The sequence below is a fragment of the Pteronotus mesoamericanus genome, unplaced genomic scaffold, assembly GCF_021234165.1.
Source record: "Pteronotus mesoamericanus isolate MK-2021 breed Mesoamerican mustached bat unplaced genomic scaffold, CSHL_Meso_final contig_56, whole genome shotgun sequence".
NCBI lineage: Eukaryota > Metazoa > Chordata > Mammalia > Chiroptera > Mormoopidae > Pteronotus > Pteronotus mesoamericanus.
In genome coordinates this window covers 249,538-273,715 of record NW_026555201.1, presented here as the reverse complement: position 1 = coordinate 273,715, position 24,178 = coordinate 249,538, and the positions used below count along the sequence as shown (strand labels likewise).

The following is a 24,178-nucleotide window of genomic DNA, read 5'->3' as shown; positions in this document are numbered from 1 at the left end:
ACTCAGCGATTTACTTCTGTCCCAACAATTCTTAAAAATGTAATTCTACAGGAAGCAGTACCTAGCATACAGCAAGCAGTTTACTCTCCTCCCATTGCTTTAACCCTTATTCCTTTATCTTTATTCCTGTTTGGGGTCGTTCACCATTAATGCACTATCTAGTTTGGTCAGGGTCTCTGGAAAAAGTGGCATTCAAACCACAGACAATAGGCACTCAGCCCCTTGGAAGAAAGGGGACCTCAGGCAGAGAGCTACATTTGCATTAGTCCCTCTTACAATTGCATAGGCTGTTCCCAATGCTGTTATCTCACAGATCTCAGCCCCTAAACCCCAGATGACTGAAAAGAGGCCTGAACCTTTAGTTCCCTTTGGGACTTGTTAGTCAACAAAAGGTAGCTAGCTCAGTAGTGTGTATAATAAACCAAATACATATAAACAAATGCATATATATGGGCATTACCATATGCTTAGCGAATATCCATAACAAATACTACTTAATATCAGATTAGCCCAAGAGGTCATGTAATTTTGATGCCTTCGCTGCTGAATTAATTAATCCTCTCCTTCCTCTAGAGGGCTTTAGGTTCCACCTAGACTTTCCTCGGAGCTGATTCTCTTCCGCCCACCCCCAACCAAAGTGTTGTATTCTAAGGAAATCAAACCCAGAAAGAGGGACATTTAATCTCCGTTCTTTCCCCTTAGGTGTTTCGGGGGAATTCTGTGAGCCGACGTATATATGGCAGGAGTACAGCTAGTAGAGAGAAGGGCAACCCATTGGACACCCTAGATCAAAGTTTTGCGGTCAGATACTGCCCCATTCCCCACTCGTTGGTCGCCTTGTTGATACAGTATCCACTCCCATGACTATGATTCACAGGGTCGGGAGCCTCTGGGACGCTGATCACGGCTCTGGAAAACAGAGGGGCCTGGAAGGTAACAGGTCACACCGCAGGCCAGCCAACTCGAGACGATCTCGCACGACGCCGAATCTGCCCTAGGACACAAGACACGTGCGCCCTTTCAAAGCGAAGTCTCACCCTTCAGGGGAGTCAACCTCCCGACTCGACCCCTGACGTTCCCACTGGGAAGTACATAAGAGTCCTCCCTCCTGAATGGCTATATAGTCCTCGTTCGGACCATAAAGACTTCCGGTCTACCGCGGAGGCCTGGCTAGCCTTCCTCCCTCTTCGTTGGCCGCTCGTAGCTTCTAGTCTAGGTCTGAGTTAAAGCAAAGAGGTGGGGTTTGGTGACGAGCTTCCGCCGGGTTGCGTAGCAGCGGTGGGCGGGGCAAGAGACTGTCTCAACAGCTCCGAGTGGTTGGAACCTTCTTCCCTCTCCTTCCCTTCCCCTTCCCCTCCCAGGAAAGGCTGGGACACGGCACCCGGGCTGTCCCGTGGCCGCTGCGGCCTCAGCTACAGCCGGGCTGGGGTACGGAAAGTCCAGGCCGCTTCCAGGGCGGTGCGTACTGCGCCTGCGCGGGCTCACACCTAAAAGAGGGTGTGGGAAGGGAGGGGGCGATGTCCCGGCTATTGGAATCGGGATTCGAGATATTGGAGGGCAGGTTAAGGGATGGGAGTAAAGATGAAAAATGGAGGAAGGGAGCAGCAATAGGAGGAGTCGGGAGGTGATGATGGGGTGCAGGACGGTGGATTGTTGGGGAGCTCCATTGGAGCCTTAAGAAGCGCGGGAGGAGGCCTGCGCGGGCTGGAGGACCAGGAGGAGGGGACCTGGGTGAACAACGTGGTGTTTAAATGGTCAGTGATTGACGGGGCTGGGAGGAGAAGAGAGCATTCTGGGGGCTAGCCCGGGCAGGGGCGGTGGAACCTGAACCCCCGCCCTCCAAGCGCCATAGCTTGGCTCCCCTCCCATGCCTTGTCTTTGGCAGCCTTGTCTTCCTCCTCCATTCCTTCCCCCCTCTCCCCCTCCTACCCTTCCATGAAGGAATCTCACATTCCTTACATCCCTGCCCTGGGGTTTGCGGCCAAGCCCTCTTCGCAGGCTTCGCACACCGGAAAGCCTTCTCCAATGTAGGACACGGGAAACAGAGGAGTGGGGAAGAGGGGGCTGGAGAAGGAGCAGAAAGCTAAGAGGGGTGAGGGGGTTTTGCCTAAGGGACTGACAGACATCGTCCCCTTTCAGAAACTCTTTATTCCACCTAATAGCAAATGTGTCTGTTGAGACCACTGAGCCACTGTTCTTGGGGACTGGGCTGTGATAGTGATAGTGATAATCTAATCCCTTACTATACAGGTGGTTTTAGAATCTGACAGTGGGGCAAGAAGCTGATAGTGTTGCTGGCTGATTAGTTTCCCCCGAAAAGGAATGGAGTAGACTAGTGGTAGGGAATCTGAGTGATGCAATAATGTAAATATCCTGTGTGTCCAGCTGACTTTGTGGCTGGGCCTGGTTCCCAGTAATTGAAAAGAAGAACAAGCTTCTTTCAAGCATTTCCTCACTGGTCCTCAGTCCTCTAAAATTATTTTGCATTCCGTTACTACAAATTCCTTACCTGAGAATAGCAGTATTTAGTATGCTTTCACATTTATTATGTCATTTGATTTTTCAGGACAACATGTAAGGTAGAAGGCAGGTAATCATTTCCCCTACTTGACAGAAGGGTTACATGGCTGGCTAAAAGTCATACAATTGACAAAGCTGGGACCAGAAGGCAAATCTCCTGATCCCTGGTTCTCCTCTCAGTTGAAAAATCCTGTTTTGCAATGGCCAAGGGAGCGTTGAAGTAGGATTAATTTTCCCAGCATGGGCAACTATTTGCTTTCTAAGTCTGGAACTTGTCACTAGAAGAGGACTGAGCAGAGCCAACAGCACTGGTTCCTGGAAGCATTTCTTGAGGTACGGGGCAAATGCCAGGGTGTTGGGAAATACTGTGTTGTCAAAATGGAAGACGCATTATACCCCCCTTTGTATTATGGATGGGGAGAAACATATCAACTTACCCCCATCCCCCAGCCACAGGGAAGAGAAAGTGTAGTCTGGCATTGCACCTTTATCTCTGATTAGTTTAAAAATAGCACACTGAAGGTGTAGTGGCTGATGAGCATAGTAAAGTAATGAGTATGTGTACCAGACTCAGAAGATGAAATGGTCCCTGTTTTATGTATTAAAATCATCATCCTATTCCTTCCTAACACAGCCCTTAATCTGTTGATAGACATACGATGGTGAGGAAAGGAGTTTGGATGGTTGCTATTCTGTATGGTGTTGAATAGATATCTCAGCACTGTTCATTTGAAACCTTGTCTTCCCTCTACTTGGTTCCACCCTTTTAGTAATGAGTGTCTGGTCAGCCTAATTGTACTGCTTCCTCTAATCTTCTTAGTTACCCACCTTGGAATAATTTCCCATTTTACTGCTCTTCATTTTTTTTTTTTTTTAAGCCTGATCCCCTCAAGAATATGTTCTCACTTGAGAAGTTGAACTGCACCTATACTAATATTCTTGAGTTTCTTCTTCTTATGAAATAGGATTTTCCAATTGGAGGATAGAACCGGAATTTATGTATGTATGTATGTATGTATGTATGTATGTATTGAGAGAGGAAGGGAGGGAGGAAGAGAGAGAAAAACATCAACATGTGGTTGCCTCTCACACGCCCCCTACTGGGGACCTGGCCTGCAACCCAGGCATGTGCCCTGACTGGGAACTGAATCCAGCGGCCCTTTGGTTCACAGGCCAGCACTCAATCCACTGAGCCAGAATTCTTTTTACATGAAATAATTTACATGAAAGCACTTTGGAAATATGAAAGCATCATACTATGCATGAAAGGTATGGATCTAGACATAGTATAGCCACAAATTTAGAATTTTGATATACTGGTAGTTATTTGCACAAATAAAAGAACATTTGTCTACTTCAAACTTCTCCCCTTTTCTGCCTTTCCTCTTGTCCCTTTCTCTTCCCCCATCTCAGGTATGTTTGAATCTCCTGGGCCATGCGTGTGATTCCTTAGCCAATGACCTAGCATAGAAACCTTAATGGAGTTGTCTCATCTTTCATACCCAACTGCCAAATCTAAGTCTGTCCGGTCTTACTGCCAAGTGGAGGTAGTTCCCCTGACTTACCTTTTTCCTCCTTGTTCCTATTAATAGAGTGCTTCTGATTGTGACATCACATCCATCCCCTTGGCGATAGAGCTTGTCACTGGGAAGGAAGACTCAGTTGGAGAATAGCCATCAAGATGGGTTACTGGAAGCCTCTCCCGAGTTGCACTGAGTGGAGGCATCAGGGGGTTGGAGCCTTGTGAACAGGGAACCTGCCCCCCAACACTTTGAAGGTAAAGAGCCTTGATTCTGAATCCCATTCCAGGCTTCAACCCTTTTCTCTGCCATTTTGGGTTGCTTCTGCTCTTGAAAACTTGCTTCTTAAAACTCCTTTTTGCATAAGTCTTTTCATGATTGGCCCACACAAGTCTGTTCTTTGCATATTTATGTGTTAATGTTCTTTTTCCAAATCGAAGAAGAAAGTTTATTTAGAAAGTCACACACAGAGGTAGAAAGAAGTGAGCCAGCTGGGCCGTGTGGGCTTAGGAAACAAGTTACAGAGGCAAAAGAAGGGCCCATGTAGCTTAGGAGAAGGAAAGGCAAGGGTGATGTGCCTGAGGGAAGAAAAAGGAGAAAAGGCTTGGGTATGCTCCCCAAGAGAGCAGTGCCTGAGTGGGGATGAGAAAAGGCACTGACGTGTGAGAGAGAGAGAGAGAAAGAAAGGGATGGAGGGAGGGAAGGGAGAAGGGAATTAACTTTTACCTCTTGGTAAATTGCTTAATAAATTTTATGTAATTTTATGTGTTTATGCTGTATACTCACTAAGTGGGCTCAAGCCCACACTGTAGTTTGAAGACAAGGATTATGCTTTCTGGGTTTTTTTTTCACTAGTCTCTCCTGTCAAGGGAGCTGTGTATATAGAATGCAGATGAGATCTGGGGTAATCACACAAATAGTACTTGGTTCTGATAACCAAGTGAGAGGTCCTGGTTGGCCTTCAAGGCCCGGTAGGCCTCATTTTAGGTGTTAGGTGAATTCTTGAAGAATTGTATACCCTCTGGATTCTTTCATAAAGTGAATCCATTAAAGAAGCCTAACTTTAAAATCCTCTGTAGTAACTCCAGTATGGGTCAGAGCATTTTGGAATTAAACAGGAACTTAGAGGCAATGTAGCCCACCCCCTTATTTCACAAGTGAGGAAAACGAGTTCCTAAGAACTCAGTTCTCTAAGAGAAGGTGTGACTTCAGTCTAAAAATTCTATTGCTTACATGAGAGACTCTTTCCTTTCACTTAAAAAGTGAAGAGACTTGCCCAAGGAGAGCAAAGTCAGTCAGTTGTAAAGCCGGGACACCTAATCTACCTATTTTTGTTTTATATGCTGAATCTTAGAATCATGGGACTTAAAGAGCACCTTAGAACTTTTGTAGTCTTGGGAGTATTTGAGATCTTGCTCCCTGGCATCTGTCATCAATTTGGCTCAAATAAACTTAGAAAAATTAAAAAGAAAAAAGAAAAAAAGTTACTTAGTCCAGGATGCTTTAATTTTTTTTATTTTTAAATATTGGATTTATTTATTTAGAGAGAGGAAGGTAGGGAGAGAGGGAGAAAATTATCAATGTGAGAGAGAAACATCATTGGTTGCTTCTCGCACACCCCAGCTGGGGACCAGACCCACAACCCTGGCACGTGCCCTATCGAAGAATCGAATCAGCACCTTTTGCCTTGTGGCAAGATGCCCAGCCAACTGAGCCACGCAGGCCAGGGCCAGGATGCTCATGGAGTAAGGAAACTCTAAAGCCCAGGGAGGTTAAACAACTTGCCCAAGGCCACACATTGGGTCAGTAATAGAGGTAGAACTAGGACTCAGGTTTCTAGATTCTTGACTCAGTTTTCTTTTTTCCCCAGACCTATTCTTTGTGAGACAGGGAGATGATAATGAAATGTTTTAGGGGTACCTGTGAAACCCTTCACCAAAGAATTTCTTCACTAGGTTGAAGTTCTTAAGAGTTACCTGTTTCCTTAAGCGGCCTTTTCCTTGTGTGTCTGGTGGTTTGTAGTAATTGGGGCTGGAGACTCCTTAGCTCTCTGCACATCTGTTATATTCAGGGCAGGGAGGAAAATTAGCAGAAGGACGCGTACAGCACATATATCTGGCTTTTACCCTTACGCTTTTGCCAAGAATCGGTGACAACATGTCTCGTTATCCTAAAATACTAGTGATTCTTATCTAATGTTTCTTTTGAGGGTGTGGATGTGTGTGTGTGTGAATGTGCATGGTTAGCACACCTGGACATGGGTTGAAGAAATGCTAAGTAAGAGAGGATAAGTGTTCAAGTTCCTTTATGAAGGAACTGTTTTGAATTCCTAGCTCTCTCAAGGGGTATACCAGAGAAAACAACTGCAGCAGTAAGTTAAAATGTTACAGGAAAGGTCTCATATTTTTATGATAATGCTGACCAGGAATAGAGAGACCCCAGTGTAACAGTGAGGAAGGAAAGTAACACAATTAACCTGATTTGATTCTGGCCTGCAGAATAGCAAGTGGGGAATGCAGTTTTCAGTTTGGATTCAGGATGTTTAAATCAGGGAAGCTGGCAGGACTCCTATAAACCTGAAGGGACACCTCAGCGCTACTTGAGTGCAGTTCCCCAACTTGAGTGAAACCTTTTCCTATTCCACAACTCAAGGAAGGTATCCTGGAAACTGCTTCCAATGGCTGTGACTCCTGAGGTCTCTGTGGAAAGATAGCCTGCCTCTTGGCAGCCCCACAGCAGTGTCAAGAGTCCTGGAGAGTAGAAGGAATAGTCAAGGGATCTAGACTATCGGCTTGACTCTCTGCCTAGGGGCAGGGCAAGGCAGGGCAAGGAGCTGCCTTCCAAGGTGGTATAGATCCATGTCAACATTTGTTTCCCACAGATGACAAATAGGGAATACCCTAATCATACTGGAAATCTAAATTTCCCCTTAATTATTGAGGCTGCACCACTGAAAGGATGCATTTATAGGAGGGTAGACAAAACAGGACACTCTTAGCAGATAAAGGTTGGGGGCAGGGGTGGAAGGGAGAGTGTGTTCAATTTAGGAAGAACAATGCTTTACAGTGAGAACTTTGTAGCTCCTAACCCTGGCTGGTGGCTCTTCACATCCTCTGGCCACCTGTGCAACAGTTGAGGCAAGTTCTGTCCTGTTTATTTTGGGGATGTAGGACTCTCTGAGGCCCCATGAAGGCAAGTTTTCAGCCCTGACGGGCATGGCTCAGTGGGTTGGGCATCTGCCGGCAAAGCGAAATGTCACTGGTTTGATTCTCAATCAGGGCACATGCCTGGGTTGCAGGACGGGTCCCCAACTGGGGACCTGCGAGAGGCAACCAATCGATGTTTCTCTCCCTATCTCCCTCTCTTCCCCTCTCTCTAAAAATAAATACATCTTCTTTGTTTTTTTAAAGATAAGTTTTAAGAAATTATATTCCTCCTTAAGACAATATGGTTAACATTGGTTTAAAATGAACAGTGAAGCACAGTACAGACTTTAGGCTAGTTTTCTACATAGCAACAGGGGTAAAAAGGATGTTACTTTAACTCTGCTCCATGCTTTGAAGGATAACTGATTTTCTTTAAAAAAAGTTAAACTTCCCCTGGGTGGTGTGGCTCAGTGCATTGAGTGTCAGCCTGTGAACCAAAGGGTCACTGGTTTGATTCCCAGTCAGGGCACATGCCTGGGTTGCTGGCCATGTCCCTGGTGGGGGTGACACATGAGAGGCAACCACACATTGATGTTTCTTTCCTTCTCTTTCTCTCTCCATTCCCCTCTCTCTAAAAATAAATGAATAAAATCTTTAAAAAAAAATTAAACCTTGCAGAAATATATAATCAAGATTGAAAGTATAATCTCAGCATCTAGATTTTAAAATTCTGTGCACTACATATATTCCTTTTTATTTTTAATTGTTTTTATAAAAATGGGACCATACTATACACACTGTTTTTGCAACTTGCATTTTTCAGTTTGAGAGGCAGATTATCACAGCGGTTAAAGCTTGGACTCTGGAGCCAGTCTGCCTGGGTTTGAATCTGACTGAGGCACTTGCTAGCTGTGTGATTTTGGACAAGTTTTTTAACCTTTGTTCACTGTTACTCATCTGTAAAATATGGATGACAGTCCCTACCTAATAGAGTAACTTGTAGAGATGAAAGAATTAGATGAGCTAACATAAAAGAAATGCTTAGAATAATGCCTAGCATATAATAATGCTCAATAATGTTGACTTCATTATTATTTAATTGCATAAGTGAAACATGATCATTGTAGAAAAAATAGGGAAAACCAGTAAAGAAAAACTGAGTGAAATTCAAAATATTATAAGTCTACATTTAGAGACAGCTTCACTAATATGTATCCTTCTAGATGCTCTCCAATATAAATGTGTTCACAAATAAATATAAACATACTTTTAAACAAGAATGACACTATAGCATATATAACATGCATAAATGTTAATTTGTTATATAAATAATGTATACATTATTAATAGGAAACAAATATAGGTAAGTCATATTAATGCTACATGGTATCTCATGGATATAAGGAATTCTACTGGATATTTGTGGAGGGGATATTTATTTCTTTATTTTTCTATTATAAACTGATTAGATAAACTACCTGGTATATTGGTTCTATACCCTTGTGTAATTATGTCCTTAGACTAAGTTCCTGGAAGTGAGAGTGCTAGGTAAAAGGGCATGTGCTTCTTGGGGGACATTTCCTACTTTTTTTGTTGTGATTCAATTTGATCAGCTTATCCTCGCAAGAGTACATTGTTTCCAGACCTTGTTATAGTATACTATGTGTTATATGTGTATGTCATATAAGCTATATTACACATGTATGACACATTAAGTGAATATTTTGGATTTTTTTGTTTTACTCTTAGTACTTCCGTTCACAATTTAGGATGATTAGAGGTTTATTTATTCAAATAGTGAATACACACACACTGGAAATCTTTTCTTTTCTTTTTTTATCCTCACCTGTGGACATTTTTCTATTGCTTTTAGAGAGAGAGAGGAAGGGAGAGAAAGAAAGAAACATCGTTGGTTGCTTCCCATACATACCCCAATTTCCAGGGATCAAACCTGCCACCTTTCAGTTTGTACGACAAGGCTCCAACTAAGGGCCACACCATCTAGAGCTGTCACACTGAGAATCTTTTTTATTTTCTAGATTTTATTTATTTATTTTTAGCGGGATTGGGAAGGGAGGGGGAAAGAGGAGGAGAGAAACATCATTGTGTGAGAAACATCGAGTGGTTGCCTCTCACATGCCCAGAATAGGCACCTGTTCCACAACCCAGGCGTGTGCCCTGACTGGTTCAGTTTGCGGGATGATGCTCACCCCACTGAGCTACACCAGTCAGGGCTCACACTGGGAATCTTTTTAAAGGGCACAAAGAGCCCTCGCTGGTGTGGTTCAGGTGGTTGCAGCAGCATCCAATAAACTGAAAGGTTGTGGGTTTCATTCCTGGTCAGGGCACATGCTAGCATTTTGGGTTTGTTCGCCTGTTAAGGTGGGTGGGAGAGGCAACCAATTGATGTTTCTCTTCCCCTCATTTTCCCTCCCTTCCACTTTCTCTAAAATCAATAAGCATGTCCTCGGGTGAGTACTGAAAAAAGGCACAAAGGGATAATTAAGGAAATTAAAATTTTCCTCCTCTGTTCCTTAGTTACCCCATCTTCAGTAGCAACCACTGTAGGTGATTTCTTCTCTTTTCTTCTGGAGAGTTCCATGCATATGTAAGCATGTACACATACATAGTTTTTTGCACTCTTGGTGTCATGCTTTACATTTACCATTTCATTCCATACCTTAGTTTTTTTTCTCTTAACAGTATGTCTTATTGTATAGAAACCAAGGTACAGTTTATTTAATTGAGGTAGGTATTGTATAGTCAGCAGTTCAATAGATTAATTGTAGATATTTGAAGATATACTTGCTTTCATGTAGAAGCTATTTCAGATAGCCCCTTTTCTTGACCTTTTCTCTTGCCCCTCCCTCCCCCTTCTTCCCAGCTCTGTGTCTGGACTACAAGAATGGCAGTAGCTATCATCTAGAACAGTACTAACCAGTCTTAGTTCTCATTAATTGAAGTAGAGAGGAAAGAAGGAAAAAAAGAAGAAAGCAGGGAATAGTCCCAGTCTGTCCATGTTGGTCAGTCCCCATATGGAACTCTGGGTACCTTATTTTAAAGGGACATAGGCATTCTAGAATGCTATGACAAAAGTGAGTCTGGGCTAGATACTTCTCATCTGTGCTCTTTCTACATCCTATGTTGACCTTTCCCAGGAGCATCTAAGCACCGTGTAACTGACGGTTGGGTACTATCTAGAGGATTCCTATCCTGGGACGTTAAACTGGATGATCTCTTATGGTCCATTCTAACTCTAAAGGCAAAAATAGGACTGTCTTAACCAGGTCAATGGGAAAACTGGTATGATCAAATTCCGCCATCTTTTATTCCTGTACTTCAAAAGTGAAAGTATTCCTGTATTTTTTTTTATTCTCAAGTAATTTCTAAATTAAAAAAATTTTTTTTCCATATTTGTGGAAGGCTAAAATTGAATAATGATTTTCAAAAAATATATTCATTAAAATATTTGGTAATTAAAAATAGAAGAAAAACATTATCCTTGGTCCTATACACAAATAAATCACTGTTAACATTTTGATATTTCCTTCTGGTCTCTTTTTTTTCTTTTTTAAAATGTATTGATTTTGAGAGAGACAGAAAGAAACATCCATTTGTTGTTCCACTCACTTATGCATTCATTGATTGATTCTTGTATGTGCCCTGACCTGGGATCAAACCCACAACCCTGGTGTATTGTGATGATACTCTAACCAACTGAGCTACCTGGCCAGGGCCTCCTTCTGGGCTCTTTCTATATATGGATTATTTATAAATATATGTTTTTAAACAGATCTGTATTCAGTTTTGTGCTCTACTTTTTTCATCTATTGCTATATTATGTTATTGCATATTCCCCGGAAACATCATTTGAAATAGATATACCCTGGCTGGTGTGGCTCAGTGAATTGAGTGCCGGCCTGCAAACTGAAAAGTCACTGATTTGATTCCCAGTCAGGGCACATGCCAGGGCTGCAGGCCAGGTCCCCAGTTGGGGCATCTGTATGTCTCGCACATTGATGTTTCTCTCCCTCTCTTCCCATCTCTCTAAAAGTAAATAAATAAAATAGATACATTATTTCATCAAATGGACTCATATTACCATCTCTCACATAATTACCACAATCAATTACATAATAAAGGTAACTATACCTTTATTGTTGATTTAAATGAATAAATAATTATCTGCTTTTTTAAAAAGTTTACTGGTATGATTTTTAAACACATCTTTTTGTACCATTCTCCCTTCCTGCTTTAGAGGTGTCCCCCTTCCTGTTTAACATAATTCCACATCACCTCCCTACCTACCTCTGCCTCAGCGATCAGATTCTCTCCTGTTTTTATCTTTCCTTTTTCACTAGTGTTTTCCTCTTAGTACATAAACATGCTCATGCTTTTCTTATAAAGAATAACACCCCCAACATGGTTCCCTTCCTCAAACTCCTGTCTTCCTCTAGCCAGTTCTCTCTCTCTCTTCCTTTGAAGTCAAGCTTTTGATGAGTTACCTTCAGGTCCTGTCTCTCTGTCTCGCCTCTTGTTCACTTTGAACCATTGCAGTCTGGCTTCCAGTGCCAATAGCCAGGCCAAGGGGGCCGACAGTGACAGTTGCAGAGGGATTATCAGTAAGCCCAAGGCCCTGGACTTCTAAGGGCCTAGAGATAGAGGAACAAGGATGCAGAGAAATGGTCATGGAGGTCAGTGTAATTGTAGCAATGTCACAGGGTGTCATTGTTCCTATATTAAATGGATAAAGAAAGATAAGTGGTTCCAGAGGGAGCCTTTTGATTGTGTATTAATAAGCTTGTGTATTAATCAGGATTTTTATCAGCTGAAAGAGACAAAAACCCACCTCAAACCAGCCTAAACGTAATAGAGAATGTATTTGTTCATGTAACTGATGTTGAAAAGCTGATTGTGGCTTTACACCTGACTGAATCCAGGACCTCAGAGGATCTCATCTGAGTTCAATCTCTCAACTCTACCTTCTTCATTACTGGCTTCATTCTATGAGCAGGCTGTCCTCATTAATGGCAGAGATGGTTACCAGCCACTCTGATTTGTGCATTCTATCAGCTATGTGATCCCAGGGGAAAGAGCTTCCCTTGTGAGCTCCTGTCGAGATCCCGGGTACCCCCAACTCAGTGTCCTGGGTTGGGTCACTTGTCCACTAGAAACCAGGATATGATTCCTAGAGAAAAACTGGAAAATAATATGTTACGTAAGTAAAATAGTAGATGTCCACTCTATCCTAGTTGCTGGGAAGCTCCTAATTAAATTAAAAGTAACATTTAAAGATTTTATTTTATTTTTCTAGAGAGAAGGGGAGGGAGGGAAAAAGAGAGAGAAAGAAACAGCAACATGTGAGAGATGCGTCCATTGGCTGCCTCTCACATGTCCCCAGTTGGGGACCTGGCCCGTAACCCAGGCATGTGCCCTGACTGGGAATTGAACCGGCGACCTTTTGGTTCGCAGGCCAGTACTCAGTCCATTGAGCCACACCAGCCAGGGCAAGATAACATTTAAGTATACCAAACATTTTATTGATTTTTAAGGAACTGTGCTTGGTGCTACCTTGAATACAGAATATGAGCTTCTGCTCTTAAGGGATTTTTAATCAAGCAGTAGAAAATAGATGTATACATAAATCATAGTTGATCATGTGTTGAGTGCCTACTTTGTGCCAGCAGGTGCTTTGCTAAATCTTTTATATGCATTATCTCTTTAAGGACAACTTCGTGAGAGTCACTTCTATTATTACTTACATCCATTTTATCTATTTATAAAAAAAATGACTTAGGCTTTGGAAGTTTATGTGGCCTGCCCAAGGTCACACAGCTAATGAGTAGTAGAACTGGGGAGAATCCAGTCAGTTTTAACTCAGTCCAGTGCTGTACTTCAGCTTGCACTGTACTTCAGCTTGCACTTGACGTATCAAGATCTCTTTGGACTCATCCCTCCGCTCCCCTTTAAAGTTGGACAGCTCGATTGCAAATTCCTGAGAATCTGATCAACTCAGCTTATCTTTCCCAGGACATCACAGTTGATGGCTGGTCTGTGGATAGATTGCCCTTATTATCAGGTGTCCATCTGTGATCCAGTTAGCCCACCAGTTGGAAAGTTGGCTGTCTACACGGGAGATTGAGTCACCATTTAGTGACCTCTTCTTTGGGTTGGACCCTTAGGAACCCAAAGAAAAGGCATGGCAGCCCCACTGCTCTCTGGATCCTTGCTCTCCTGAACCTCTGTCTTTCTTTATCCCTATTGCTACCACGTAAGGTCAGATTCTCTCCATCTCTCTGCTACCTAGATGGTCTTCCTGTCTCCAATCTCACTTGTGTTGACAAGGTAATTCTAAAAGGGAACCTTTATCCAATCATTCCCTTTAAATATTTCAGTGGCTTCCCATAACCTTCAGGTTAAAGTCCAAACTCTATAAGGGCCTAACCCTTGCTTGCCTCCAGCCTTGTATCTAGACACTACTTCTCTTGCACCCTTCAGGTCAGCCTTTCCCTGAACCACTTAGGGTTCCCTGAACTCATCATACGCCCTCTTACTTCTGGACCTTTGAATGTGCTATTTTATGTGCCTAAAACCCTAATGCCTGTCCTGTCCCCATCCCCATCACCTAGCTAACTTGCTTGTCCTGTTGGTGATAGCTAGTCCTAGGAAGCTTCCTGGATCACCGTCTTCCTTCAGCCTGGATTAGGTATCTACATCTGCTGCCTTCATAATGCCCTATACTTTATCAAAGCATTTATCACTTCATATTTTAAATGTATGCTGTGTAATGTCTTTTCCCATTAGAATTCAGTTTCTTGGGACGTCATTTTCCCCCCAAATTGACGGGCACATAGTAGGCTCTCAATAATAATTGTTGGACAAATGAATGGGTCTTAGCAATGAGTTCAAGTTGGCACTTGTTTGTAGGCGTCTTCTGAACTGGCCTCTTTTTCCTCTGTGGTTCCTTCCAGGCCCTGGGTTTCAGTGATGAGACATGGGGTATGATGTAACCCGCTTCCAGGGGGATGTTGATGAAGATCTTATCTGTCCGATTTGCAGTGGAGTCTTGGAGGAGCCAGTCCAGGTGAGTCGGTCTAAGGGCAGGTTTAGCAGGGCTGTAGACAGCAGTGGAGCTAGTAGGAAGTGTTCATAGGTAGTGGGACCAATGGGGAAGTCCCTTTTCTGACGCCCCATCGCCCCCCCTTACCCCCTGTACACACACACACAGAATAGAGGTTTGGGGCAGAGGAGCGGTGGCAACTACAAGAGGAACAGGGCCTTCCAGAGTCTGTCTAGAGGTGGGTGCCACAGAAGTCCAGTGCTTCAGATTTTTTTCTGAGGCCACTCAGATTTTTCTGCTCTAAAATGATCAGTTGTTTGTTTTTGTCTTTTGACAGTAGCTTGAGAACTTCCTTTCCTCTGTAGGGACTCTGGCTAGGTTCTGTCTTCCTACGCATGACTGAACTTCTGGACTCTCCTGATAAGTTCTCTCTGCATTTTGATGATGTGTTTTGGGTACTCAGCCAGTCTCCATGCAGGCTCTGCCTACTGCCTAACAAATGGGAAGTGGGGAACTGTATGTACTGACCTATCTTCTTCCTGGGATTTATTGGGGAAACCAATTTTGGAGGCAGCCATGTACTCTGCATTTGATATGAAAGCTGCCACCTTCAATAGGTCATTTCTCTACCAGCCTTACCAGACCAGAGTCAGTTGTATCTCCCTGGGGCAAGTATGAGGAGAAGTTCATGATTAACAGGCAAGTATAATGAATGAGATGCATTCTTTTCTTTTTTCTTTTTTTGCATTTACTCTTTATTATAGTTTTTTCCATTGCCATTTAGTCCCTCTATTCTCCCCTGTCCCCAAGATGAATTCTTAACAGTCGTAATCCTGGGACATCATCATCATTCTGCATGGTCCTTATTGCTTGAACTCTGTAAATACCAATTAATCCTCTGCCACTCCTGGCTAGCTGGAGATAATCCCATTTTCCAAACCAGAACACTTATCAGTGAAGTCTCAAGGCCCTTCCCCACTAACTCACTGCATATACAACTCACCACATCCCAGCTCTCCCTGATCCTTTGAGTTTATTCTTACTGTCCAGTTTTCAACTACCCAAAGGGGCACAGATTCCTGAGCTGAAAGAAAATCAGCCTCTATTCCATTGGCAACTAGCCCTGGCTCTCTCCCCTGTCTTCTAGGCCTTTGTAGCCTACTGCTATTAGAAGCAGGTTGGCTGGGTGTGGAGCAAGCCATCCTGGTGTTGTCAAGAGGTCATGGGGTGTGTCAGTTCCCTCCCACGCTGGCAGGGCCTTGCCTGTTTTCTGGCCCTGTCGTTTGAGGTGAGACACATGTGGAGAGGTCAGTGACCGTTGATGACTGTCTATCAGAAGCCACCCCCTAATATTCAGGGTCTACCTTCTGAGGAGCAGGCCAGGAAGACCTCATGATACCAGGTTACCAGCCACATTTCCGAGGGTAGAACACGCCTGCGAGGGATGCTGATTTCCCTACATCATATTTATTTATTTTTTGAATAGGTAATAAATTCATATGGTTCAGAAATCAAAACAGTATAAAAAGGTATACAGTGAGAACTCTTGCATCCTTGCCCAGTCCACCTAATCCCTTCATTAGTATCTGTTAGTTTATTTGGTGTCCTTGTAGTATATATGGGCAGATCCAAGCAAGTATACAATATGTATATATGTATACATGTTTATGTATATATGTGTACATATGTATGTATGTAGGTGTATATATATATATAAATTTGCCCACCTTTCTCACATGAAAAGATTACATTCTATATACTTCTGTAGGGGTGGCAGGTTTAGTTAAGGTGGTCACAAAAGAGGTGACGCTTGAGCTGAGATCTGAATGAGGGACTTACTCATGCTAAGATTTAGAGGAAGAGCATTTCAGGCAAAGAGGAGCAGCAAAAGCAAAAGCCCTGAGGCAGGAATGAGCTGGGTGTGGACAAGGGGCAGAAAGAAAGCCAAAATGGCCTGAACAGAGTGCTGGGAGCGTGGCATGACGTGAGGAGAGGGCAGAGGCACCGGGCCAGATCAAGCAGAATGTCATAGGTCCTGAGTAGGTGTTTGGGTTTATTTTAAGTACAATGGGAACCCATTGTAAAGTTTTAAGCAAGGGAGTGATATGGTCTAGTATGTATTTTTAAATGATCACTCTGGCTGCTGAATGTAGAATGGAATAGAAAGGGGCAAGGTAGAAGTAGGAAGACCATTTAGAAGACATATTTAATACTATAGATGAGAAATGATCACTTGAACTGGATGAGTGGATGTAGAGATGGGGGAAAAGTAGACAAATTGAAGATTCTTTTGGAGATAGGGTTTTTAAGATTTTGGAAAGAATCAAATGTCTTTGAGTAAAAAATAAAAATCTGACAGATTAGTGATATTGACAATGACTTCTTTCCTTACAAAGCCTTCTGTGTTTCAGTCTTTGGTGTCTGTGGGTACCTTGAAGGCAAAAACTCTCTCTCTCTTATAGTGTCCCTAGCAAAGTACTTGGGACGTAGTAGGCACTTCATTCATTCATTCACTCACTCACTCATTTATTCATTCATCAACACCTACTAAATGCTTACTATGTTTGCCCCATGCTAGAGGCCAGATAATGTCTCCATAAAGACCAGAGAATCCTCTCACTTTGAGGAATTAACTGTAGTGGTTACCTGAGTTATCAAGGAAGTAGGCTGAAATATGATCTTTATGAAACTGAAAAGAGTGTGATTCTATGAAAAACCAGCCATGTTTTGGAGGGTAGGCATGGACATTGGGACTCAGGGAAAAGGATCCCTCATAAAATATGGACTTGGGCCCACACAAAGAGGACTCTTAACCTCTCCCCGGGAGTTTTGGGCTTTCGTTCTGTTTTGCTTTCTTACATGGAACTTTTGCCAATAAATCTCTGCCCGCCTGCAACCCTCCCCGCCCCCGCCCTTATCTGTCAAGACCTATATTGAATTATGTGCTCTGCCCTGATTGACCTAGCTTGGAAAGTGCTCACCCTCCTCTGAATTTCTTTGGTAATTACTGTGTGTGCAATACAGTCGGCAATTAATAATTGACTGCCTTATGTCATCTCTTCTATTGTCCTGGAATATTATTTCTACCTTACTGTTATAAAATTTATTGTTACTTGTCTTAGGTCACAGTCTAATTGGAATCTTCAACACAGGAAACCTATCTGAAACCTGTCCCCCATGATACCTTGCCTACCCATAGTGCAAGCTATACTTTGCTGTGACACCAGGGACCTCTGGTCCTAGAGGCTGCACAAAGGCATGATTGGCTTTTCAAGTTATCATATACAGGCTCTTAGCTCCTGCTAATTCTATTGTGCCCTTTTGCCCTGCTCTCCCTCTAGGCACCTCATTGCGAGCATGCTTTCTGCAATGCCTGTATCACCCAGTGGTTCTCTCAGCAGCAGACGTGTCCGGTGGACCGTAGCGTAGTGACGGTTGCCCACCTACGCCCAGTACCTCGGATCATGCGGAACATGTTGTCAAAGCTGCAAATTGCCTGCGACAACGCTGTATTTGGCTGCAGTGCTGTTGTCCGGCTTGACAACCTAATGTCTCACCTCAGCGACTGTGAGCACAACCCAAAACGGCCTGTGACCTGTGAACAGGGCTGCGGGTGAGACTCCTTCCCTTCTTCTGCCCCACATGGACACATGGATAAGGGCTTTCCCATTTAGATCCCTATCTTTGGATCCCTTGCTCACTGGCTGAAGTGCATGTAGACAAGGAGTGTTCTTGGCCTCCCTGGCATCCTGCCCCAAGGTCTCACTTTCATGCCGCTTCTCCAACTATGATCTTTTTGTTCTTGCTTTAATATAAGGGAGGCAGCAATTCAGCAATCTGTGTGACAGCACTAGACTCGATTTACTGTAGTGTTCCCTTTAAGTCCAGTATTATTTTCTCTTTGTCAGATTGTCTGCTCTAATTTCCAGCCTTCTCATATTTCCTCTTGCCCTATTTTTTTTTTTCTTGCTTTGGGGTGTGAAATATTTGATTAAATGCTGATAGGGCTGTGAATCTAGGGCTTCTCAGGAGTGAATGCACAGGCAGAATCTGTAGGAGTAAAGGAGAGCCATGTGGTAGATAAAACATGGCCTGAGAGAGGGAAAGAAGCCCAGAGAAAGCAGATAGCAAAGGGGTGAGGAAGCTTCTAGGGAGGAGAATGTGAAGAGAATAAACAAGGGGGAGGGCTGAAGTTAGAAATGAATGAATGTTAGCCCTGACCAGCATAGCTCAGTGGGTTGGGCATCATCCCACAAACCAAAAGGTCACCAGTTCGATCCCGGTCAGGGCCCATGCCTGGGTTGCAGGCCAGGTCCCTGGTTGGGCAGGGGCATGCGAGAGGCAACCGATGGATGTTTCTCTCGCACTCTTCCTCCCTCCTTTCCCCTCTCTCTAAAAGTAAATAAAATCTTTAAAAAGAAATGAATGAATGTTAGAAATTTGGGGTAGGAAAAAGCCCTCTCAGCAAGTTTCTGCCTTTGCCCACATAGTCTGCTGAATTGCTCCTGTTCTCTTTTTTCACTCCGGGTGGCAGCCTGGAGATGCCCAAAGATGAGCTGCCAAACCACAACTGCATTAAGCACCTGCGCTCAGTGGTACAGCAGCAGCAGACACGCATCGCAGAGCTGGAGAAGACCTCAGCTGAACACAAACACCAGCTGGCAGAGCAGGTAGGGCCCAAAGAACATGGGAGAAAACATGTTCATAATATTCAAATAGCTACATGCTTGTGGGTGATAAGCACCATGTGAGCTGCAGATCTGTGCCTGTGCTTGTGCACCTGGCTGAGTAGATGCTGTGCCTGCGGCTTAGTAGGGAATCAGATCGGAGCTCTTCTCCTTCCTCTTCATCCCCTTAGTGTCATTCATTCACCTACCACATGTCAAATGCCTTCTCTATGAAGGTACTTTGCTAAGCACTAGGGATACAGCTGTCAATGAAACAATCATATCCCTGTCTTCTGGAAGCTTACAGTCTGGTCGTTCCTCCAATCTCTCAGTTACCCTCATTCTCAGATAAACTTTGGTCTTTCATCTGCTCTCTACCTTAACCATCATCCCTGGTTCTCTTTCCCTCCAACAGAAGCGAGACATTCAGCTGCTAAAGGCATGCATGCGTGCAATCCGCAGTGTCAACCCCAACCTTCAGAACTTGGAGGAGACTATCGAATACAATGAGATCCTAGAGTAAGTTGCACTCAAGATGTGGAATTACTCCACATGCCGGCACTGAGCCCTCAAAGGAGGAGGAGCAGGGGAGTGGCAGAAGGAGGGTAACAGGAAGGCTGGGCCGGGCCACCACTCTTCAGATGTTGGGGCAGAGGAGAAGAGGATACTCTTATTTTGGGGGTGGGTGGAAGGGAAAGCTTACCCAAGGATGCAGTGTCTCCAGAATTAGGTGAGTACCCACATATTCAAAGCTCTGCATTGAAGGCTGTGGAGTGCGAGGAGGGCCAAAAAGATAATAGAAGATATTGTCTGTAAAATAAGGTAGCTTACAATCCAGAAAAGAGAAGAGTGTAAATCCAGAAAAAGTATTATAAAAATGCAATGAAGTAAACAAGCAAAGTCTAAGATCCCTTTCAGTTCTGGGGTCCTAGACATCTCATAAACTAAAGTGTTAAGGGTGAATCAATATATAGTATAGATAATGCTGCATGGGACACAGTAGAGAGGAATAATTTCTTCCTTCAATAAACATTTGTTGAGCACTTAGTACATACCAGGCGCTGTGTGTGCTATTGGGATTTTTAAGAAAAATATCAGGGACCCCACACTTGTGGGGTTTAATTGGGTAACATGTGGTGACTCAGATGGGACCAACTAGGGAAAGATTAGTAATTTCTAAACCAATGATGGATGGATGGATGAACGGATGGGAGGAAGGAAGGAAAGGAGGGTGGGAGGGAGAATGGGGTTAAGCTAATTGTAGAGTAGGTGATTATTCCTATTAGGGGAAGAAGAACACAAAGAAGGTGAGCTGGAATGACCATCTCCATCTTCCTCTGCACAGGTGGGTGAACTCGCTGCAGCCAGCAAGAGTGACCCGCTGGGGAGGCATGATCTCCACCCCAGATGCTGTACTCCAGGCTGTAATCAAGCGCTCCCTGGTGGAGAGTGGCTGTCCTGCCTCTATTGTCAACGAGCTGATAGAAAATGCCCACGAGCGAAGCTGGCCCCAGGGTTTGGCCACACTAGAGACAAGACAGATGAACCGGCGGTACTATGAGAACTATGTGGCCAAACGCATCCCTGGCAAGCAGGCTGTTGTCGTGATGGCCTGTGAGAACCAGCATATGGGTGATGACATGGTGCAGGAGCCGGGGCTTGTCATGATATTTGCGCATGGCGTGGAAGAGATATAGATTTTGGCGGGCTGTCAGGAAGAGATGGAAATCAGAAAACTCATCACTCCAGTAGCTGAGCCCTGAGTCGTCCCCACTATCCTTAGTACTGTGGCTTCTACTTGAGCCACACATCTCCCTACTCTTCTGGCACTGAAGGGCCCTGGAACACTTCGCTCGGCCTTTCACGTGGGAAATCCAGATTCCCTTCTTTTGCCTAATTTCTTCCCCTAAGATGTCTGTAAATTTTCAGTCTGGTTAGGAAAAGTCCCCACCTCTATATCTCTTTTCCTGCCTACGGTCCCTGGTTCCAGATATTTTCAGAAAGCACAAAGATACTCATTTTCTCCCCAGAGGATCAGGGTAGAGTGAGAAATCTTGAATCAGTCCCCTCCTTCAAAACCAGAGAATCTGAGCAGGCAGGCCTGTTCACTTTAAATATTCAGAGGCCCGCTCTGGGGAGCAGACATCCTGAAGAAGTGGTAAGGGTGGAACCAAAACCTTAGAAATAATGAGCCAGTAACTAGCCATCATTGATGGCCCTTAGGGGAAGACTGGACCTCTGTGCCAAGCAATACCTTGTTTAGCCCACCTTAAAGGTGCGGGCTACCACTGGGTCTGCATGTGTGCAGGTGGGGGTGCCGAAAATTTCAGATGAACTCTTCTTTCCTACATGTCCTCTTAATTAGGGAATGACAGGAATGGGGGTAGGGGGGTAGTCTGTTGGGGTGAATATGCTCAGCAAGAAGCAGCACTCTGGCTTTTGCTGAAACCAGGTAGGCAACTGCCTCTTGTGGCACAGGCCGTAATAGTTCCGTAACCCCCTGTCCAGCCCTGTGATTGTAACCAGTTATGTTGATAATTCCCTTTGGCCATTGTTTGTTTATATTTCACCCTCTCCCTCCCACTTTTTTTTTTTTTTAAAGAATGGCCTGGTTATGGCCATCCTACTTTTCCAGCCCAGCCACATTGTTGGCAATTTAATTTATTTACTTTTTTTTTTTAAAGAAAGGAAAAAGAAAAAAAAATTAACAAAACCTAAAACTTTTCTTTTGCTGTTCCTATGGTGGGGATTCTGGATAGGGCGGGACAGGGGTGGGATCTGTTTTATATTTTTCCTTTTCAGCACAACCTTTGGCTCTAATGTAGAAAGGGCCAAGGGAGTCCTTGGCTGAATGAATGTCTGCCCCAGCCCTCCGTAACCCTGTCTGAGATGAGGGGCTGCCTGTATTCCAGCATCGATGCCCGAGCCCTCTGGAGAACTCCGCTCCTGGCCCTTCCAGGGTCTCACTGTAAAACTCTGGATTTAGAGTATAAATTTTGAAGAAACTCCCCTCCCCCATTTCCTTGGAGATATATAGCTGGGTTCTAAGCTTCACCAGGCAAAGTGGAATAGAAATTATGTATTTGTCGCTGAATTTAGGCAGTGCTATGTCTCAGCCATGCCCCTTAAGGAGTGCAGCTCCATTTCAGGCATTCCTTCACCGCTAGGGTGACTGACAGAGTAAGAGAAGGGGAGGAGTAGTGGGTGTGATTATTTTAATATGCAGGTGGGAGTGAGATGGAAGAGAGGTGGCCATATAATAGCTTCTCTTTTTGGAGTTTTATTCCAGGCCAGCTTGTGGTAGGTCTGGGTAGTTGCGTCTTGGCTCCGCTAGGATTGGAGTGGAGGGATACAGCTGGAAGGGAGTGGGGAACAGTCATACATGTTTCGGCTCCAGGACATTGTGCTCAGGAATTTGAAAACGCTGCTACACGTAATCTGGTTATTACATTTCTTATACTCCCTGCTGCCCCTGCCTGCCTTACCAAGGCCCATACCCTCCTGTTGTCCTCCTCAGGTGGAGCCAGGAAGCTCAGTTCAAGCTTCCCCACCCTTTGCACTAGTGTCTGTGCAGGTTGCTGATTGTGTTACATGTGCTGTTCCATGGTGTTGACTGCACTAATAATAAACCTTTCCCTCAATTCTCTAAATTCTTAACTCAGTATCTCTCCCCTTCTTGTGAGGTTTCTCCTCTGCTTTGGCCTTTTTCTCACCTTAATTCCCCTTCTTCCTTGCTTTGTAACCTAGCCTTGTCTCGGAACTAACCTCCATTTCAGGAGGGTGTCTGGAATTACTGGACACCTCACATCTTTGCCCTGTTGTGCCCTCCTACATCCGTCCGTCCTGGCTCCTGTAGCAGCCAATACTCTTTCTCCAGTGATCTGATTTTTTTTTTTCCCCAAGGTCTGCCACTGCCCCAAATTCCACATCTTGTGGGACACTTTCCATGAAAGATATGCATGCACCTTCCTCCCTTGTTCCATCTTTGTTTTAGAATCTGGAATTATGTCATAGGCAAGGAAACCTCTACCCCCCAATGCCTCCTAACCAAGAAAGCAAATGTGAGGAAGGGAACCCGGAATGACCGATTATCTGTTGTGATTGTCAAACCTTGATGAGCCCTTTTGTAGGCATTTGCTCCCACCCTCTCCCTGTCATGAGAAAAAGTAGTCTTTTCCCCAAGTATTAATATTTTAAATTAGTTGAGCCATTTATTGTGCACCTAATGTAAATCTGATGGCACTGTAGACACTAGTGGTATTAAGGGGGGGTGCCCATAAGGGCATTCCTGAGCCAACTGAGTCTCTACTACACTTCTCATACACACAAGGTCTGATTATAAAGTAATGATGAGTACATCACAATAGAGAGCAAAAGAGGCAATATATGTACTCCAGTGATACCAGTAGTGTGTTTTAAACTTTTGTCTGAATTTCCTTCAAAATTAGTACTTTCAGAACCTGCTGTTCATTCTTTTGCATGCCAATGTCATGAATGGTACCACATCTTTCTTTTAGGGTAGATTTGGTTCTTGGAAACAATATTCAGAATATTCTGCAAGGAACTCAGTAGGGTGGGGATAGGAGAATTCATGTAGCAAAACGGCACCTACCTTTAAAGACTTACTCGTTAATGGAGAAGAGTATATTATAAGATATAATTAATGTCCTAAGTGGATTTACATGCAATATGTGAGCAGAGGGAAGATAAAGCTACTGATTGTGATGGGCGCCACCCATCAGAAGTGGCTTTGGTCCTAGATCAGAGTTTGGCAAACTCCAGCTTGCATCCTGCTGTCTGCTTTTGTTTAAAAAAAGAAAGTACTGGAACACAGCCATGCCCGTTGGTTTACATGTTGTCTGTGGCTGCTTTTAGATCACAACAGCAGAGTCGAGTAGTTGCACAGAACTATGGCCCACAAAGCCTCAAATATTTGTTTTTTGGTCCTTTACAAAAAAGTTTGCCAACCCATTCTGAACTTTTAAGGTCAGGAGTATGGGTGGAGAAATGTAGAGAGAGTTAGTTTTAACTTTTTTACTTCGGTATATAGATTTGAAAAAACAACATTTTACACATTGCCAAAATAACAAGTGCTTAAAATTATTAGTATGTCTCTCATACAAACCTATATTCACATTTCCTCAATTGTCCCAAGAAGATAACACTTTTAACGTTTGTCCAGCCCAGGATCCAATCCAGGAACTGTGTTACACCATGTTCTGTGTCTTGAGTCTTTCTCTCTCAATCTGCATTCCTGGAACAACA

At 43.9% G+C, this 24,178-nt stretch overlaps 1 protein-coding gene across 5 annotated transcripts; it reads left to right on the top strand.

Annotated features, from left to right (window-relative positions):
* Nucleotides 1–1,287: 1,287 nt before the first annotated feature.
* Nucleotides 1,288–23,155, top strand: RNF41 (ring finger protein 41). 5 transcript variants are annotated; one of them, XM_054579891.1, is made up of 8 exons: nt 1,361–1,458; nt 2,701–2,853; nt 4,113–4,297; nt 14,158–14,270; nt 17,588–17,859; nt 18,781–18,916; nt 19,329–19,432; nt 20,259–23,155. In XM_054579891.1, exons 4-8 carry the CDS (start codon nt 14,181–14,183, stop codon nt 20,608–20,610), a joined length of 954 nt encoding a protein of 317 aa, XP_054435866.1. In that variant the 5' UTR covers nt 1,361–1,458; nt 2,701–2,853; nt 4,113–4,297; nt 14,158–14,180; the 3' UTR covers nt 20,611–23,155. The 5 variants fall into 5 exon arrangements, with proteins under 5 accessions (XP_054435869.1, XP_054435866.1, XP_054435865.1 ...); XM_054579890.1 differs by having other exon boundaries at nt 1,368–1,458; nt 2,567–2,853; XM_054579892.1 differs by lacking the exon at nt 2,701–2,853 and having other exon boundaries at nt 1,368–1,458.
* The last annotated feature ends 1,023 nt before the right edge of the window (nt 23,156–24,178 follow it).

Excerpts from the sequence above, each read along its gene's own strand:
- RNF41 (XM_054579891.1), top strand. The coding sequence starts at position 14,181 with ATGGGGTATGATGTAACCCGCTTCCAGGGGGATGTTGATGAAGATCTT. Across the intron at positions 14,271-17,587 it reads TCTTGGAGGAGCCAGTCCAG|GCACCTCATTGCGAGCATGC; the intron begins GTGAGTCGGTCT and ends CTCTCCCTCTAG. Across the intron at positions 17,860-18,780 it reads ACCTGTGAACAGGGCTGCGG|CCTGGAGATGCCCAAAGATG; the intron begins GTGAGACTCCTT and ends TCCGGGTGGCAG.